The following is a 20,291-nucleotide window of genomic DNA, read 5'->3' as shown; positions in this document are numbered from 1 at the left end:
ATAACACTACCACCACCATGCTTGACTGTATAGGCAAAACACTATTTTTATCCTGTTGATGTTCCCTGGACAGTCACGGTTGTGTGTTGACTCATCTTCAGTGGATAGTAAATCTATACTATAGTACAGGGTGTCCACAAAGTCTGTGGGTACAGGGTTAAAAAACTTTTAAAAGAAAACCATTTTATTTCATTTCTAATGTTGACAAATAATATTTTCCACATGATTTCCGTATTGTTCAATGCATAATTTGATGTGCTTTGCAAAATTCAGGTGAACTCGATCGAATAAGTCTGAATTGCCTATTGTACCCAGACTTTATGTACACCTTGTACAAGCTGTACACTGACTACTCTAACATATATCTATATTGCACAGGTGTAAAACTCAAGGTCACACCGCTTTATATAGCCCGCAAAAGCCTGGATTTAATATAGTTTATCTTTCTTTCTGAATGTATTGGTCTTTTCATCTCGACAGGGAAAATGTATCACATGCAATCGGATTTTTTGAAACTTTAACAAAACCCAAAACCAGTGACGTTGGCATGTTGTGTAATTCCTAAATAACAATGTTCGAACTGAAAAAACTTTAATTTAAAAAAAATAATAATTATTAACTTTTAATTTAACGGCAGCAACACAATGCAAAAAAGTTGGCAAAGGGGCATTTTTACCACTGTGTTACATGGCCTTTCCTTTTAACAACACTCATTAAACGTTTGGGAACTGAGGAGACCAATTTTTTAAGCTTTTCAGGTGGAATTGTTACCCATTTTTGCTTGGTCTACAGCTTAAGTTGTTCAACAGTCCGGGGTCTCCGTTGTCATATTTTAAGCTTCATATTGCGCCACACATTTTCGATGGGAGAGATGTCTGGACTACAGGCAGGCCAGTGTAGTACCCGCAATCTTTTACTATGAAGCCACACTGTTGTAACACGTGGCTTTGCATTGTTTTGCTGAAATAAGCAGGGGCGTCCATGATAATGTTGCTTGGATGGCAACATATGTTGCTCCAAAGCCTGTATGCACCTTTTAGCATTAATGGTGTCTTCACATATGTGTAAGTTACCCATGCCTTGGGCACTACTACACCCCCATACCATCACAGATGCTGGCTTTTGAACTTTGCCCCTAAACAATCCGGATGGTTCTTTTCCTCTTTGTTCCAGAGGACCAGATGTTCACAGTTTCCAAAAAATAATTTTAAACGTGGACTTGTCAGACCACAGAACACTTTTGCACTTTGCATCAGTCCATCTTGGATGAGCTCGGGCCCAGTGAAGCCGGCGACGTTTCTGGGTGTTGTTGATAAATGGCTTTCATTTCGCATAGTAGAGTTTTAACTTGCACTTACAGATGTAGCGAACAACTGTAGTTACTGACAGTGGTTTTCTGAAGTGTTCCTGAGCCCTTGTGGTGATATCCTTTACATACCGATGTCGGTTTTTGGTGCAGTCCCGCCTGAGGGATCCCAGGTCACGGGCATTTAATGTTGGTTTTCATCCTTGCTGCTAATGTGCAGTGATTTCTCCAGATTCCCTGAAACTTTTGATGATATTACGGACCGTAGATGGTGAAATCCCTAAATTCTTTGCAATAGCTGGTTGAGAAATGTTGTCCGTAAACTGATTGACAAATTGCTCATGCATTTGTTCACAAAGAGTTAACCCTCGCCCCATCCTTGTTTGTGAATGACTGAGCATTTCATGCAAGCTGCTTTTATACCCAATCATTTAGCCAATTAGCCCGTTCACCTGTGGGACGTTCCAAATAAGGGTTTGATGAGCATTCCTCAACTTTCTCTGTCTTTCTTGTGCCAGCTTTTTGAAACATGCTGCAGGTACCAAATTCCAAATGAGCTAATATTTCCCCAAAAAGAACACAGTTTTCCAGTTTGAACAATAAATATCTTGTCTTTGCAGTCTATTCAATTGAATATAGGTTGAAAAGGATTTGCAAATCATTGTATTCAGTTTTTATTTACCATTTACACAACGTGCCAACTTCACTGGTATTGGGTTTTGTGTAATACCGTATCAAATATTATATTATAATTTATTCCGAAAAATGTTGTGCAAGGAGTGCACTTGGCTAATGATTTCAAAGCAAGTCACCCATGAAATTGTACTTAATTAAATTCATAGGCAACTATGAATTGTAATAATAACATCATGAGACAATTATACATTAACAGTCATTATTGCCATAACTGGGATGTGGCCTTCAATGATAACAAGGGCGACACCTCAGTTGGATTCATTGGCTTTGAGAAGATATAGTGCCATAAAAATGCCTGCTTAAATGTAAATGTGAGCACTATTCTCATTGCACTTGAGGACTTTAATTCATGATTGTCCACAATTATAGAGGTTTGATTTCGGTAAAGTGGTCCTCTATCACATGCGTCAAACAAATGAGGACACTTCTTGTTGCAGTCGTACACTAAGTAGCTGCCTGGGCAGTCGTTACTACCTGTTGTGTTTGCTCGCGATTGGTCCAATTTTCCATCCTCCGAGCAGCAAACAACCCGAAACAGGAGGGGTTACTCATTAACAGCCTTATCAGGAGCATCTCCGTGCCTTTCACTGCTCAATATGTCACCTCTGGGTGTGTGTGTGTGTGTGTGTGTGTCACTGATAATTACATCAGCCTCTACCTGTTGCAAAGTAGGTTGCGAAAGATAACGCTCTCATTATTTTACTTGGGGTTATAAATTCAGCGTCGATGTGGAACAGTATTGTTTGTGACGAAAAGTTATAGTTTGATCTTTTATGGCTTAGATAAAGTTGCAGTGGCAGCTGACTCAGGACATGGCAGGGGAGTTCAAACCGCACCGACCTTTTCCTTCTGCACAACTCCGATAATCCTCTTTAATCCTTTTCCTAACATTAGGGATATTCAACATGTGTAAAAATATTCAATGTCCCAGGAGCTTGATGCTGTTTTTTAGGTTTTTTTTTTTAGGACGTACTGCAAAAATACTAGTCAAAGATCCTCTGTAAGAGGAGCGGTCGGCTGTCTTTAAGGACCTAATGCAAAATGTAGTACAACATACTCACGCACTTAATGCGTCTACACCGGGGGTGTCAAACGTATGGCCTGAGGGCCGGTTAAGGAGGCGGATAGGGGATGAGTTTGCTAAGTATAAAAATTAACCTGAAATTGTTGAATGAAATAAACAGCTGTTAGCTCCTGGGGCCCTGTGATGAAATATCTTGACTGCAAAAGTCAATAGACTGATTTGGTCGGATGGTTAATGTAAGATTTATTGTTATTATCATTATCAATTTATTTGTATTATTATAATTTACATTTCTTTTCATTTTGGATTTTCTCTCGTTCATGTAAGCCTCTCTCAATGGATGTGTGAATGTGTGTGTGAGTTGGGGGGGATTGTTTTGTTTTGTTTAGTTTTATATGCTTTGTCTTGTGTGTTTTTTGTTTTTTTTTGGCTGGGGTTATCTTTGGAAAATCCATCCATCCATTTCCTTCCGCTTATTCCCTTTTGGGGGTGCGGGGGGCGCTGGTGCCTATCTCAGCTACAATCGGGCAGAAGGCAGGGTCCACCCTGGATAAGTCGCCACCTCATCACAGGGCCAACACAGATAGACAGACAACATTCACACTCACATTCACACAGTAGGGCCAATTTAGTGTTGCCAATCAACCTATCCCCAGGTGCATGTCTTTGGAAGTGGGAGTAAGCTGGAGTACCCGGAGGGAACCCACGCATTCACGGGGAGAACATGCAAACTCCACACAGAAAGATCCCGAGCCTGGGATTGAACCCAGGACTGCAGGACCTTCGTATTGTGAGGCAGATGCACTAACCCCTCTTCCACCGTGAAGTCCTCTTTGGAAAGTAATTAATATAAATATAAATTAATATAGGGCTTCACGGTGGGAGAGGGGTTAGTGCATCTGCCTCACAATATGAAGGTCCTGCAGTCCCGGGTTCAATCCCAGGCTCGGGATCTTTCTGTGTGGAGTTTGCATGTTCTCCCCGTGAATGCGTGGGTTCCCTCCGGGTACTCCGACTTCCTCCCATTTCCAAAGACATGCACCTGGGGATAGGTTGATTGGCAACACTAAATTGGCCCTAGTGTGTGAATGTGAGTGTTAATGTCTGTCTATCTGTGTTGGCCCTGCGATGAGGTAGCGACTTGTCCAGGGTGTACACGGCTTCCGCCCGATTGTAGCTGAGATAAGCACCAGCACCCCCGTAACCCCAAAGGGAATAAGCGGTAGAAAATAGATGGATGGATAAATTAATTTAAAAAAAAAGAGACAGCTGTTCTAAATGTGTCCACTAGATGTCACAAGAGCAGTTCTTTGTTTCTTTGTAGACATGCTCCATCCATCCATTTTCTACCGCTTATTCCCTTACGGGGTCGCGGGGGGCGCTGGCGCCTATCTCAGCTACAATCGGGCGGAAGGCGGGGTACACCCTGGACAAGTCACCACCTCATCGCAGGGCCAACACAGATATACAGACAATATTCACACTCACATTCACACACTAGGGCCAATTTAGTGTTGCCAATCAACCTATCCCCATGTGCATGTCTTTGGAAGTGGGAGGAAGCCGGAGTACCCGGAGGGAACCCACGCATTCACGGGGAGAACATGCAAACTCCACACAGGAAGATCCCGAGCCTGGATTTGAACCCAGGACTGCAGGAACTTCGTATTGTGAGGCAGACGCACTAACCCCTCTGCCACCGTGAAGCCTGTAGACATGCTCCATATGTACAAAATAAACCACATGATGTTAGTTCATCAGTTGAGGAAAATGATCAAACTACATAAATAACATACTTTAATTTGATTTTTATATCATGTTTTTATCTTGATAGATTGAAAATTAACCAACATTATCATATAATTTATTCAGAAAATATAAATTCTTAAACAGAGAAAACCATCATATGTTGTCTTTATTTTTAAGTTATCATGCCGTGATTTTACCAGTCCGGACCACTTGGGAGTAGATTTTTTTCCATGTGGCCCCCGATCTGAAATGAGTTTGACACCCCTGGTCTACACTATAGTATCATTCTGGTCTTGTTTGCACAGACAAAAACAAGCTTAGTGGCTTCTCTCAAATGACACACACACACACACACACACACACACACACACACACACACGCACACACACACACACACACACACACACACACACACACACACACACACACACACACACACACACACACACACACACACACACACAGTATGGCTTGAGTGAGCTGTGCAAATACAAAGCCTTCCCTGGACGATGTGAAGTGCTGCAGGTCACATGACAAATGCAATCACTAAAGAATGCTTTCAATTTACTCTCAGATGGATGGAAAGGATGTGGCCCATTTGCACATGCATTTGCTCAATAGTGATGTCTTTAAACGGCAGCTAATCCACTCACGCACACGGGAAAAGATCATTCAGGGTCCGTATTGTGAATGATCACGTTAAGCAAGTGTCAAATAAAACACTAAATCAACTAGTGCCACTATCACAAAGTGTCATGATGCTTTTCATAAGGAGATTGTGGCACTGTTGTTGTTTCCACGGCAACCACAATTGGTGGACCAGCCTGGACACCTCTTCCCAAACAACTTACTTATGCTGTTTTAAATTCATAAAATGTTCATATTTAGGATTTACCACAAGTTGTAATGAAGCCACTCTTCGGGGTCTTCCTCATGTTGTCCAAACAAGTCAGGACACCTCTTTTTTTTTCTTTTTTTTTGCGGACTCAGCTAAAAAAAAAAAAAAAAAAAGGCAAAGCGCTACAGTTACATAATGTGGAGTCTTTTGTTCATGCAGGTCATCAACAGGAAGCACCAAGGTCTCAGGTGATGCCAATAAAGCAAAATGCACATCTGTGTTTTTTACTCACAGCTCAATGAGAAACTTGACAATTTGTCACAAAAGGGCATTTTCTCTCATTTTTGTCATTATACCTACATATTAAATGTCTTAAATTCTCAATGTGATTTTGGACCGGAATGCTTTTTTTTAATATGCTAAGTTCTTCTCAGACTTTTATGACAGGGAGCAATTATTTATTTATATAATTATCAAAACAATCAACAATTTCAAAACATTCTTGAATTTGTTCACTCGGTGGTGTAAACATCTAAAATAGTTGTATCATTTTTTATAAGTATTTTTTCAAATTTATCGAGATACACGTGTATTTTTTATGACACTTTTATGAGGGGCACCGTTTTGGGAGAAAATGATTGTTGCGATCCGCTGTTCGGATCTTTACATATTTTTGTTTATTGTTCCTTTTTGGTATCACTCTGTTGTTTGACGTCCTTATTTCCTGTTTAGTCTGTCACCATGGTAGCTCATTAGTTCACCTGCCCCTTGTTGTCTACGCACACCTGTTTCGTGTAATCACTTCCCTTATTTAAGCTCGCCCCTTTTCGTTGTTCATCCTGGGTTCCTAATTTACTTATATGCAACAAGTGACGACTGCTATTGTTCATTATTACTCGCTAGCTTTTATTCTACATTTATTGGTTATGCTTAGCTCTCATGCTAAATGTTTTGTTTTCCCTTTTGTGTGCCTTCGTGCCAAGTTTAGTGTTTTTCCGTTTATTATTCCTCGCCTGCATGCTAGCGCCATTTGTTTACCTTTTCTATTAGCACCAGTGTTTTTGTTCTAGCCTGCTTTATTACTTTAACAAATCCTATTTTTCTTATCTTTTGCTGTGTTCTTGCCGTCGCATCCTTGGAGGAACGAACCCGGCATCGCTATGACAACCAGTCGTTACAATGGTAACATTTTATGTTGCCAAGTGATTCCATCCATCCATTTCCTACCGCTTTTCCCTTTAGGCGTTGCGGGAGGTGCTGGAGCCTATCTCAGCTGCATTTAGGCAAGTGATTATTTTTAATTTTTTCACTGGAAACTACATGCTTGCATAATTTATATGAAATTTAAAAAAAATATCCCAATTTTATTGTCAGATTGTTATACAGGAACATTCTTAAAAGGTTTTACTGTGATGAACGTCATTTATTTGGTCAAATCTTTCTTTTATGGAAAAAGAAAACATTTTCTTGTCTCCGCCGTGACAATAAAAAGCATCATTTGTTGTTATGAATTCACTTCTGCATAACATTGTATCCTTATTGACATGAAAAATGTAATATATAACTTACAATAAATAATATATTTGTTAAGATTGTTTTAGTCTGTAACAGAAAACATTTAATTTGCCTGCATTGAAAAAATAATAAAACCCTTTTTTAAACTATCAATATTTTTTGACCTATTTGAGCCATTTTATAGAAAATATAATAATCAAATTGATCAGCAACATTAACTCTGAAGCACAATACTTTAACCTACAATATGTGCTGATTGTTTTAAACCAAAATGAGGAAGTCTTGCTTGTTTTGTAGTGTAGATACTGATAAAGCACATTCTCCCCTGGCATAGTGCTGTTAAATGATACCTTCTAATCAGATTAATTACACTTTTACATAACCTAACTTAACTTTAAAAAAGACCCCGATATTAGGACATAAATGCATTTTTGTCAGAATGTCATCCAGAAGCTTTTGAAAAAATATATTTTTACTTGAATGCCTGTCATTTATTTTCTTTAAAACGTACTACCAATTTTATTTAAAGTCCCGTCCAGTGAATTTTGACTTTACATTTTCCAGTGAGCAATCAAGTTAGTCTTCTCTCTAATCTTTGTACTGACGTACAGGATGCATTGACTTGATCACGGGCCGTGTGCAGAAAATAATCTCAGGGCTTCACTTTTTCCACATTTTTTTATATTACCGCCTTAATCCAAAATGGAATACATTAATTTTTGTCCTAAAAAAATCACAGATACTACACCATCATGAAAAATGTGAAAATGGTGGGGTTTTTTTTATTTTTCAGTTAAAAAATATAGAACACTGAAAAATCACAGGTACAATAGTATTCACTGGTTTTGATCAATACTTTGTTGATGCACTTTTGGCAGCAGTTGCAGTTTCAAGTATTTTTGAATACGATGCCACAAGCTTGACACACCTAGTTTTAGACAGTTTCGGCCATTTTTCTTCGCAGTACCTCTCAAACTCCATCAGATTAGATGGAAAGTGTTGGTTTCCATCCAGGATGTGTCTGTACATTGCTGCATTCATCTTTCCCTCTACCATGACTGGTCTCCCAATTCCTGCCGCTGAAAACCATCCCCACAGAATGATGCTGCCACCACCTTGCTTCACTGCAGGGATGGTATTGGCCTGGTGATGAGCTGTGCCTGGTTTCCTCAAAACATTCACGCCAAAGACTTCAATCTTTGTCTAATCAGACCTGAGTATAATGTTTGTCATGGTCTGTGAATCTTTTGGGTGCATTTTTGGGAAACTTTTTACCAAGTGATGACTATACCATCCAGGCCTGTTTGGTAGAGATATGGTTGTCCTTCTGGAAGGTTTTCCTCTCTCCAGAGAGGAATGCTGTAGCTCTGACAGAGTGATCATCGGGTTCTTGGTCACCTCCCTGACTAGACTTAGATGGATGCAGCAACGTACAGAGACTATTTTGATGAAAACCAACACTTCCCATCCAACCTGATGGAGCTTGAGAGGTGCTGCACAGAGGAATGGGTAAAACTGCCCAAAGATAGGTGTGTCAGGTTTGTGGCATTGTATTAAAAAATACTTGTGGCTTTAAGTGTCGCCAAAGTTGCATCAGCAAAATATTGCGCAAAGGCTGTGAATAATTATGTACGTGTGAATTTTTTATTTTTTTTATTTTTGATACATTAGGAAAATAAAAAATAAAAAACACCCTTTTCACATTCTCATTGTGAGGTATTTTGTGAAGAATTCTGAGGCCACAAATGAATGTATTCCATTTTGGAATAAGGCTGTTACACAGGGGTGTCCAAACTTTTTTCCACCAAGGGCCGCAAACCTGCAGGGGCCATTTTGATGTATATTTTTTCAAATCATAAAAAAATATATGGATTTTTTTTTTTTTACCTTTAGAGCTCCCGGGGACAATAAAGTGTCTGAGTCATTAACATGTTAAAAACAAGTTAAATTACTATTATTTTTTTAATTTAACGCATACAGTAAATCTCTACAGTATATCAACTTCAGGTGGATATACAGTTAAAAACCCCAAAAAGGTATTATGCCTTTTTCTGTCAAAGACAACTTTGTTTTTTATAATAAAACTGAAATATATAGTATTTCCCCCACTGCACAAAACAATTCAGAAAGCAATGTTGGATGTGAAGTAATTACAGCCTTAAAAAGATCAATAATGCAGGACACCATTTATTTTGATTCATTATTTTTGAGTAATTACAGTGAAAAGATAAATAAAATCCAAATAAATAAATTTGGGATCCAAAAGGTGCCCTAACCATAAAATGATTTTTAATAGTCCTTTTCTTTTAATTTCAACACTTAAGTTTTGAGATCAACTTCAAATATGTCTGTCAATTTTAAGTTTGAACTATTGTTTGTTTCTTTCATCAAAGAAAACGTTGATGATTTTGTATGGCAACCACACAATATATGCAATATTTTCCACATAAAACATTTTAAAGTGAAATATTTGAAATAAATGGAGCCTTGAATAGGTCAATAATTCAGTATAACATTGATTATTTTTTTTTTAAGCAATGAGAAAAAAAGAAAAATAAATATAGACAAAAGAAGAAAAAAACAGCCTGTGTGGCAGCTTTGTGTCAACATTGCAACTTTTTCTAGTTAGCGTTGACCTCATTCCACTTTTTTTTATGTTTATTTTTTATTTTTGCAACAGCATTTCCAGAATGTGTGGCTGGCCCATAAACAATTAGCGGCGGGCAGCAATTGGTCCCCGGGCCGCACTTTGGACACCCCTGCTGTAACATAACAAAATGTTGAAAAGGTGAAGCACTGTAAATACTTTCTGGCTGCACTGAAACAACCCGTGCCATATTTCAGGTAACCATCCGTGGTTGGTATAATACAATAAATCTTTAATCTGCGTGTATACATGATACAATCATTTTTTTGGGATTATTCACATGAGTTAACTTGTTATTTTTTGACAGCCCTATAAATAAACATATACATTATATATTAATTAATCCTCACTCTATTAGGCCTGTCAATGTTAATGAGTTAATGCATATGATTAATAAAAAAAATATATTGTGTAATCATATATATGAGTGCAGATTATTCACATCCGGTTTATCAATCAATCAATCAATCAATCAATGTTTATTTATATAGCCCTAAATCACTAGTGTCTCAAAGGGCTGCACAAACCACAACACAAACCACAACGACATCCTCGGTAGAGCCCACATAAGAGCAAGGAAAACTCACACCAGTGGGACGTCGGTGACAGTGACAATGATGACTATGAGAAACCTTGGAGAGGACCGCATATGTGCACCCACTCCCCTCCCCCATCCCTTCCCAGGGGACCGAAAGCAATGGATGTCGAGCGGGTCTAACATGATACTGTGAAAGTTCAATCCATAGTGGATCCAACACAACCATGAGAGACCAGTCCAAAGTGGATCCAACACAGTAGCGAGAGTCCTGTCCATGGTGGGGCCAACAGGAAACCATCCCAAGCGGAAGCGGTTTAGCAGCGCAGAGATGTCCCCAGTCGATACACAGGCGAGCGGTCAATCCTGGGTCCCGATTCTGGACAGCCAGTACTTAATCCGTTAATTTGACTAGGGCTTAACCCAAAAGACACGCGCATTGTTACACTTGATTCACGATGGGAGGTGGCCAATTTCGCTTCAAAACAGAATTTTAGATAAAACTGAGGTAACTTGTTGGCATTGCAGCAACAGACTTCTTATCATCGCCGCACATCAATCAATAATCAATATTTATTTATATAGCCCTAAATCACGAGTGTCTCAAAGGGTTGCACAAGCCACAACGACATCCTCGGCTCAGATCAAGTTTTAAAATACCATACTCGTGGATGGCACCGATAGCATGAATGCTACACTGGCAGTTGAACTGCATCAATGTTGTCAACAAAAGTAGCACAATTAAGTTAAACATATGTCTTTGCTAAACGGACACCCACCGCATGCAGGACATTTAAGCTCTGTGAAGACCAAGTCCTGCAAAAAGATGTCAATCATATCACCACAGCTGATCTGTCGTACCTTGAAAAGGCACAATTACAACAAGGATAAATCAACTGTACTACACAAACAAGAGCATCAACTTGCAACTACTGGCTAAATGTGAATTTATTTTGCTTCCTGGAGAACGTTGGACATCTGTAAGTCATCACACCAAGCTGAGGTCGCATTGTGCCGAAGAAAAGAGATTAGCACTGTCATCTGAAAAAAGTAAACAAGTCTGTTGGTTTAAACTACTGCTTATAATCAAGAGGAGTAAATGTTTCACTATTTTAAGTTGCTTATAAGTGGGTTTACTACATTATTGTTTAATAACTGTAGATTGTTTGCAATTGTATTGCAAATGTTTTCAAAATGAGCACTTAATTCTTACTATACTTTATGTCACCAAGTTTTGAACATCAATGACTTCCAGTCAGTAAAACATTTAAAAAATACATTCCTGTTTGACATTCTGACTACCAAATTGCGTTTATATCCAAATATTTGGGTATTTTCTTTTGTGAATTTTATTTATGCAAGCAAATAAAAAAACGTGAACAGTCATGATTAATCACAGGTTGAGAGCGTAATTAATCAGAGTAATTTATATGCATATACAGTACATGCCAAAGGTTTGGACACACCTCTTTCAATGCGTTTTTATTTTATTTTCATGTCTATTTACATTACTTTTTTACACACTCTTGGCATTCTCTCGGTGAGCTTCAAGGAGAAGTCACAGGTATTATAGTTTTGATGCCTTTAGTGACAATCTACAATTCTGTTCTGGAAATAAAGAAAACTGATTGAAAACAGGTGTGTCCAAACTTTTGGCCTATACTATATATATATATATATATATATGTGTGTATGTATGTATATGTGTATGTATGTATATGTGTGTGTGTATATGTATATGTGGGCTTCACGGTGGGAGAGGGGGTAATGCGTCTGCCTCACAATACGAGGGTCCTGCAGTCCTGGGTTCAATCCCAGGCTCGGGATCTTTGTGTGGAGTTTGCATGTTCTCCCCGTGAATGCGTGGGTTCCCTGCGGGTACTCCAGCTTCCTCCCACCTCCAAAGACATGCACCTGGGGATAGGTTGATTGGCAACACTAAATTGGCCCTAGTGTGTGAGTGTGAATGTTGTCCGTCTATCTGTGTTGGCCCTGCGATGAGGTGGTGACTTGTCCAGGGTGTACGTCGCCTTCCGTCCAATTGTAGCTGAGATAGGCGCCAGCGCCCCCCATGACCCCAAAAGGGAATAAGCGGTAGGAAATGGATGGATGGATATATATATATATATATATATATATATATGTGTATATGTATATGTATATATATGTGTATATGTATATGTATATGTATATATATGTGTATATGTATATGTATATGTATATATATGTATATGTATATATATGTATATATGTGTGTGTGTATACATATATGTATATATATATATATACATATATGTGTGTGTGTGTATACATATATGTGCATGTATATAAATGGGTTGTACTTGTATAGCGCTTTTCTACCTTCAAGGTACTCAAAGCGCTTTGACACTACTTCCCCATTTACCCATTCACACACACATTCACACACTGATGGAGGGAGCTGCCATGCAAAGCGCTAACCAGCACCCATCAGGAGCAAGGGTGAAGTGGCTTGCTCAGGACACAACAGACGTGACGAGGTTGGTACTAGGTGGGGATTGAACCAGCGTCCCTCGGGTTGCGCACGGCCACTCTACTTCTGCCACTGCGCCACGCCGTGTGTATATACTGTATATATATATATGTGTATGTATGTATATGCATATATACATATGTATGTATGTCTATATGTATATATATATTTATGTGTATATGTATATATTGTACATATATGTGTATATATATGTGTATGTATATATAGATGCATGTATGTATATAAATATACATACATATACTGTATATGTATATATAAGTGTATGTATATATGTATATATATATATATATATATATATATATATATATATATACAGTATATTATACACACAGTATATATATGTATGTACATTTCATATATATATGTATGTATATTTCATGAGATGGTGATTTGTCCATGGTGTACACTGCCTTCCGCACAAGTGCAGCGGGAGTAGGCTACAACCCCTCTGCGACCCAGAAAGGGGCTAGCGGCAAAAAATGGATGGATGGATGACTAATCCCAGATGATCACATTTTCTTTAGAAAACACCCCATGTGTTCTCAAATCCATTTTTTTTTGTCAGATTGTCATCCAGGAATTAAAAAAAACATTTTTTTTTTACTTGCACGCTTGCATTTATTTGCGCACAACCCCTGAAACAGTTTTTTTTTTGTTTCTTTTTTTAAATTTTTTTAATCTCGAGCTGTTTCAAGCTGTATTTTGGAGTCTCCTCGCTCCTGGTTGCACTGAAGTATGCATTGATCCGAATAAACGAGTCAGAGTCATATGGCGTGAGTGATTGAACAGCTGATGAAAACAGGGGAGAGTCCTGCGAGAGGATTAAAAACACGGGATGGGCGGAGCTAGTGTCCACAGCATGGATAGTCCGCCCAATAACGTCATCGTGCGCGCATAAAAACTCAGGGCGGCTGTGGGCGACGCTGCTTTGAAGAACACCTCCCGCCTGCGAGGATGCGAGAAAGACACTAAACGCGCGGTACATTTTTTTTTTGTTTAGAACATCAGGCACCAGCTGTGGACCTGAGGCACCACGGGAGGATTTTGGACACCCGACCAAGCTGCGTGGGTGTTTTGTGCCACTTCTTCATGACAAGCCGGCGCCTGGCGGGTTGCTGACAGCGCAACTATCCCAGCGCTTCTTTGCGCGTAAGGACGAGGAGCGCGCCCGACAAACAGCTAGGAGACAACATTATACGCAAGGAGACTAAACATGTCGGACGGTCCCCGGCGGCGAGGTGCATCTGCCAAAGATGCCAGCGAGCAAGAGTCTGCAGAAGCAGGAGGAGGAGGAGGAGTTGCACTGAAGAAGGAAATAGGACTGGTGAGCGCCTGTGGTATAATTGTTGGTAAGTCACACCACTCATCCTGCATTGGGAACTTTAATGACTCATTTACAACACGCGAAAGTATTTTTTTTGAGTCACAAAACGCCACTGATCTTGCAACTGACACCTCGTCTCTCACCTTACCTTTACCCACATGGCGCACTTTTACATGTACATGTACTTATTATGTACAGTGCATGTGTGTGTGTGTGTGAGGGAGTTACTATGTACATTTACTTACTATGTACATTTACCCGTTGAACATGGCCAGTGTCCAAATACTGGTAAACGGGTTATACTTGTATAGTGCTTTTCAATCTTTTTTTTTTAAGGTACTCAAAGCGCTTTGACGCTATTTCCTCATTCACACACTCATGGCGGGAGCTGCCATGCAAGGCGCTAACCAGGAACCATCAGGAGCAAGGGTGAAGTGTGTTGCTCAAGGACACAATGGATGTGATTAGGATGGTGGGGATTGAACCAGGAACTCTCAGGTTGCTGGCACAGCCACTAGGGGCGCCGCTAGGGATTTTGGGCCCCATGAAAAGAATCTTTACAGGGCCCCCAAGTTAGTGTCATTATTTTTTCTGCATTATAATTTTATCATCACTAGGGGGCCTCTCTGGGCCCCCCACCATCATGGGCCCCTAGAATTCATCTCCTTTACCCCTCCTTTTCGGCGCCCCTGACAGCCACTCTCCCAACTGTGCCACGCCATCCGCCATATATAATATATAATATTGTGCAAAGGATATCATATATGTCTCTCCAAGTCATTTGTGCGTGTGTGTGTGTGAGTTACTATGTGCATTTACTTACTATCTGCGATGAGGTGGTCACTTGTCCAGGGTGTACACCGCTTTCCGCCCGATTGTAGCCAGGGTAGGCACCAGGTAGGCACCAGCGCCCTCCGCAACCCCGCCCATCTTACCGGCGCGGGGGGGTTGGATGGGGGGGGGGGTTGGTGCTAACGGTGTATAATGTAGCCAGGAGAGTCAGCGATGCAAAGGATTCTGGGTATTTTTTGTGTTGCGTTTGTTGTGTTACTGTGAGATGTTCTCCCGAATTGTGTTTGTCATTCTTGTTTGGTGTGGCTTCACAGTGTGGCGCATATTAGTAAGAGTGTTAAAAGTGTTTATATCACAACTATCAGTGTACTCTGTGTCACCCAGTATGCCTTGCAGTCGTGTGCAGGAATCTGCGGAAGCCACATACAACATGTTGCGGGACTGGCAAGCTGTTTGTACATCTTGTAGAAAGCGTCAAAGTCAATTGCTTCGTAGCTCGCCTTTATACTTGTTTTCTGGGTGACCGCCAGCAGATATTCGCGGGAATACTTGCGGCTCCTATTGTCTTCTGTACTTTATAACACGGGTCAAAATGGCTCTTTAAATGGTAAATGTTGCCGATCCCTGAACTAAGTATATCAAATATTTCCGAATGGTTCAACCGCCACCCGCCCGAATCTATTTAAAATCAATTTTTTCGTCATGTCACCCGCCCGACACGCGGTTTATCCGCGGATGAGACCGCAAACCGCGCATCTCTAATGGCCAGTGTCCAAATATAACATATATAATATACAACACATATCATATATGTCTCTCCAAGTCACTTGTGTGTGTGTGTGTGTGTGTGTGTGTGTGTGTGTGTGTGTGTGTGTGTGTGTGAGTTACTATGTAAATTTACTTACTATGTACATTTACCAGTTGAACATGGCCAGTGTCCAAATATAACATATAATATTATGGAACATATATCATATATGTCTCTCCAAGTCACTTGTGTGTTTGTGTGTGTGTGTGTGTGTGTGTGTGTGTGAGTTACTATGTAAATGTACTTACTATGTACATTTACCCGTTGAACATGGCCAGTGTCCAAATATAACATATAATAGTATGCAACATATATCATATATATGTTGCACGGAAGCTCCGCTGATGTCTCCGGTAAGAGCTGACTTAATTACCACAATTTTCTCACCGAAAACTGCCGGTTGACATTTGGTCGGGATCCATAGCAAAGCTTCATCTTCAGGAATTTCAAACAAGGAAACACCGACTGTGTTTGTGTGGCTAAAGGCTAAAAGCTTCCCACCTCCATCTTCCTACTTTGACTTCTCCATTATTAATTGAACAAATTGTAAAAGATTCAGCAACACAGATGTCCAGAATACTGTTTAATTATGCGATTAAAGCAGACTAATTATAGCTTGGATTGGGCTGGAAAATTATCTCCGCTACAACCCGAGACGTCAAACGCACGCGTCATCATACGAGTCATCATACCGCGACGTTTTCAACACGACACTTCGCGGGAAATTTAAAATGGCAATTTAGTCAACTAAAAAAGGCTGTATTTGCATGTGTTGCAATGTTAATATTTCATCATTGATATATAAACTATCAGACTGCGTGGTCGGTAGTAGTGGGTTTCAGTAGGCCTTTACTGTATGTCTCTCCAAGTCACTTGTGTGTGTGTGTGTTTGTGTGTGTGTGTGCCTGCGTGTGAGTGCGTGCGTGCGTGCGTGCGTGTGTGTGTGTGTGTGTGTGTGTGTGTGTGACAGGCAGTAAAGCTCTGACAAGTTTTTGGGGAGAAGTTGTTTGGCGCCACCTGTTGGTTTAGATCAGGGGTGTCAAACGTACGGCCTGAGGGCTGGATCAGGTAAAAAAATAAAAATAAACCACCAGTCTATGAAAATGAGCAAACTACACAAATAACATCCTGTGATTTGATTTTCATATAATTATTTTTATCTTGATAGATTGAAAATTAACACCAATGAGTTGACTGATGAGCATTATCACATCATTTATTCAGAAAGTTTAAATAACGACAAATAAAGATAGAATACTATTAACCGGAACATGTAATTGTAAAAAAAAAAAAAAACCCTAACCACATGATTTGTAAAATTTCAGAATGTGCTTGTTCCATTGTTTAGCAAAGAAAACAATCTAAAGTTGTCTGTATTTTTAAGTTATCGTGCCATGATTTTACTTGGGAGTACATTTTTCTCCATGGGGTCCTCGATCTAAAATGAGTTTGACACCCCTGGTTAAGATGCTAACATTTCTAGATCCCTGAATATAAAATGACCCCTCTTTTTCAGTTTTCGGTCTTACAGTTGGGTCACAATGATATTTGTTCCTGTAAGCCAGTCCTTCTCCAATACTGTAGCGTGGCGGGCCTCTCCTGGGGAACGTCCTTTTTTTTTTCCGTAGCAAAAGCACATGTAGCACTTGTCTTCCCTGTAACCACGGTTAATAAGCTTACAATGTTATGCTGCATTACTAGCAATTGTATATACAAAAGATTATATTTATAGTCATGGTGTAGAGTAAGGCAGGAAATATGTTGTTCTTCCTGAAAGAAAGAAAATATTTGAGAAGCACTGAGGCGCCAGCCCCCCCCGCGACCCCGAAAGGGAATAAGCGGTAGAAATGGATGGATGGATGCTGTAAGCCAAGCGTGTTCAAACTACTTCCACTAGTGGCTGCATGCTGAAAAATCGAAGCATGCGGTCGGCCAATATGATATATTTTCTTAATTTTGTAATATTGACAGCTTTTTTTAAATTTATTTTTATATTATGCCCATTTCCTTAGGGGTGTAACGGTACACAAACATTTCGGTTTGGTACGTACCTCGGTTTAGAGGTCACAGTTCGGTTCATTTTCGGTACAGTAAGAAAACAACAAAATATAAATTTTTGGGTTGTTTATTTACCAAATTTGTAAACAATGGCATAACATACATATACACACAGGGTCCATTGCCAGGGTTAATGTGTTAAACATATATAAAATAAAAACTAAATAAGATAAGGCTCAGAATGGTTTCTTAACGAAACATTTTACATATAAAGTGCTTTTTTTGATTGATTAAATGATTGAGATGTTTATTAGTAGATTGCACAGTACAGTACATTTTCCGTACAATTGACCACTAAATGGTAACACCCCAATAAGTTTTTCAACTTGTTTAAGTTGGGGTCCACGTTAATCAACATCAAACTGCCTCCAGTTGTTGTTTAGAAGAAATGAAATGACAAAACTTTTCTTCTACATATAAAAAGTGCAACATTAAACAGTTTCAAGTCAACTCAGCCTCAGATTAACTTTAGTTCCCCCACCCCCAGTTAGGCTATCTTGGTAGTAAGAGGCTATACGGGCTTATTGTTCATCCACCATAGAAGTGGGTCAAAATCTAGTTTGAATGCAATACAGCAACCCCCCGCGACCTCGAACGGGACAAGCGGTAGAAAATGGATGGATGGATGGTTTTAAATGTGCTGCTATAAAAACATTTGTTATCGCTTTAGCCCTGCCTTGCTGGCCAAGGAGAGGCTGCTTGAATGCGGAGTTGGCACCACGCTCCTCTTTCTCTTCCTTAAAGTGATGTTCACTTGGGGGTGGTGCCGCTTCAAAGGGGTTAGCATGTTTGACGTGTTGGCAGAAGCATACCCCAATGCTGCTGAACAATGTCGGCAAACATCCGTCCTCCATTATTATATCGCACCGCGAAGCTGAAGGGTTCCCAAAAGGGAGATCTTAACGAGGCAGGAGGGTCTTCCAGCTCTGGCTTTTGCATGTTGTCCCAGCCCGGTTGCTGCTAGCCTGCCATGTATTGTGCCTTGCTCTGCTTATTTACACAACCTGCGGTGCACTACCTAATATATCCGTGTGGAAACTCGTTCGGTACACCTCCGAACCGAACCGAAACCCCCGTACCGAAACGGTTCAATACAAATACACGTACCGTTACACCCCTACATTTGCTCCATTTTATTCCATTAATGTGCAGCGGGCCCAAAAAAAAAAAACAGCGGCAAATTCTGTAAATGTCTGCACTTGGGGAGCTGTATCTAATCACCACACAGTGGCTGCTGTTATTGAACTTGCGAAGTTGATTGACTTGAAATTTCTCACACGGCTCGACGAAACACCCGTTGTAATTTCAGCACGTTTTGTGGATTGACGAGCAGATATGTTCAATTTCAACAAGATTGGTTGAAAATTGTCCGTAAGTCATTGACTATTTATCGAGTAATTATACAACGTCTTGGACAGGGATTTTCACCTGAATTGTTTTAGGGGCCACATTTCCAGAACACTTCTATTTTTAGTCTTAATTTGAGTATACAGGAAAAACAATGTCCTCTACAGTAGAAATTTCATTTTCGTTTATTTATTTTGTCAGGGTTACAGGAACGCTCTGACAAAATAAATGAACCAAAGTCAAATGTCTATTGTAAAGGATGCAGGTACAATTCTTCTTCATAATGTGTATACTATTGGTGTTCTTCAAGGTTGCAGTTTAGGTCCTCTCTTTTTATCATTTGGGCTTTTTAGTGGCCCGCGAGTTCAGTTCATAAAACTTGTGAGACACTTAGCTCACTAGCTTTTTTTGCAAAAGGTTCTTAAAAACAGGCAAGTTAAAGGACTGCTTTGTCATTTTTAAGGACCTACTGCGAAAAGCTAGTCAAATATAATCTCTTTGAATCATTTTGAGAATCGGCTGCGGTTTTATGAGTGGTAAGTGAGCCACTGAAGAGCACAAATGGTAAAAAAGAGAGGACCTAAAACAGAACCTTGAGGAATGCTATAAAAAAATAATTGTACCTGCCAAAAAGGAGAGGACTTAAATAGGTGCCTTGAGGAACACTTGCAGTTATGTAAATCCCAAACGAGGAGAGGACTTAAATAGGTGCCTTGAGGAACACTTGCAGTTATGTAAATCCCAAATCTGGACCCTAGTGTTTGTTTAGAAAATCTCAATGCAAGGATCTGCCACCATGTTTCAAGTGGTCCAAGTTCCTTTTTACAACAGGAGTGTTTTTATGAATTTGCCGCAGAATAATTTGTCTCCCAAGTTTTGAACTGAACCCGGGGGCCGGTATTTTGTAATTCCCGGGCCGGATGTGGGCCCCCGGGCCGCCGATTGAATAGCCCAAGTTTAAAGGCCTACTAAAACCCACAACAACCGCCCACGCAGTCTGATAGTTTATATATCAATGATTAAATATTAACATTGCAACACATGCCAATACGGCCTTTTTAGTTTACTAAATCACAATTTTAAATTTCCCGCAGAGTTTCCTGTTGAAAACGTCGCGGA

At 39.9% G+C, this 20,291-nt stretch overlaps 1 protein-coding gene across 1 annotated transcript in view; it reads left to right on the top strand.

Annotated features, from left to right (window-relative positions):
• The first annotated feature begins 13,743 nt into the window (after positions 1-13,743).
• The window catches only part of slc7a8a (solute carrier family 7 member 8a), a 60,382-nt gene continuing 53,834 nt past the window's right edge, over positions 13,744-20,291 (top strand). Inside the window, exon 1 of the mRNA XM_061913622.1 lies at positions 13,744-14,192. Within this exon, the coding sequence (XP_061769606.1) occupies positions 14,057-14,192 (136 nt within the window). The 5' untranslated portion in view covers positions 13,744-14,056. The remainder of the gene's footprint in view (positions 14,193-20,291) is intronic.

Source organism: Nerophis ophidion, linkage group LG10 (assembly GCF_033978795.1).
Source record: "Nerophis ophidion isolate RoL-2023_Sa linkage group LG10, RoL_Noph_v1.0, whole genome shotgun sequence".
Classification (NCBI taxonomy): Eukaryota; Metazoa; Chordata; class Actinopteri; order Syngnathiformes; family Syngnathidae; genus Nerophis; species Nerophis ophidion.
Note: the sequence above shows the minus strand (reverse complement) of the source record. Positions and strands in the feature narration are given on the sequence as shown.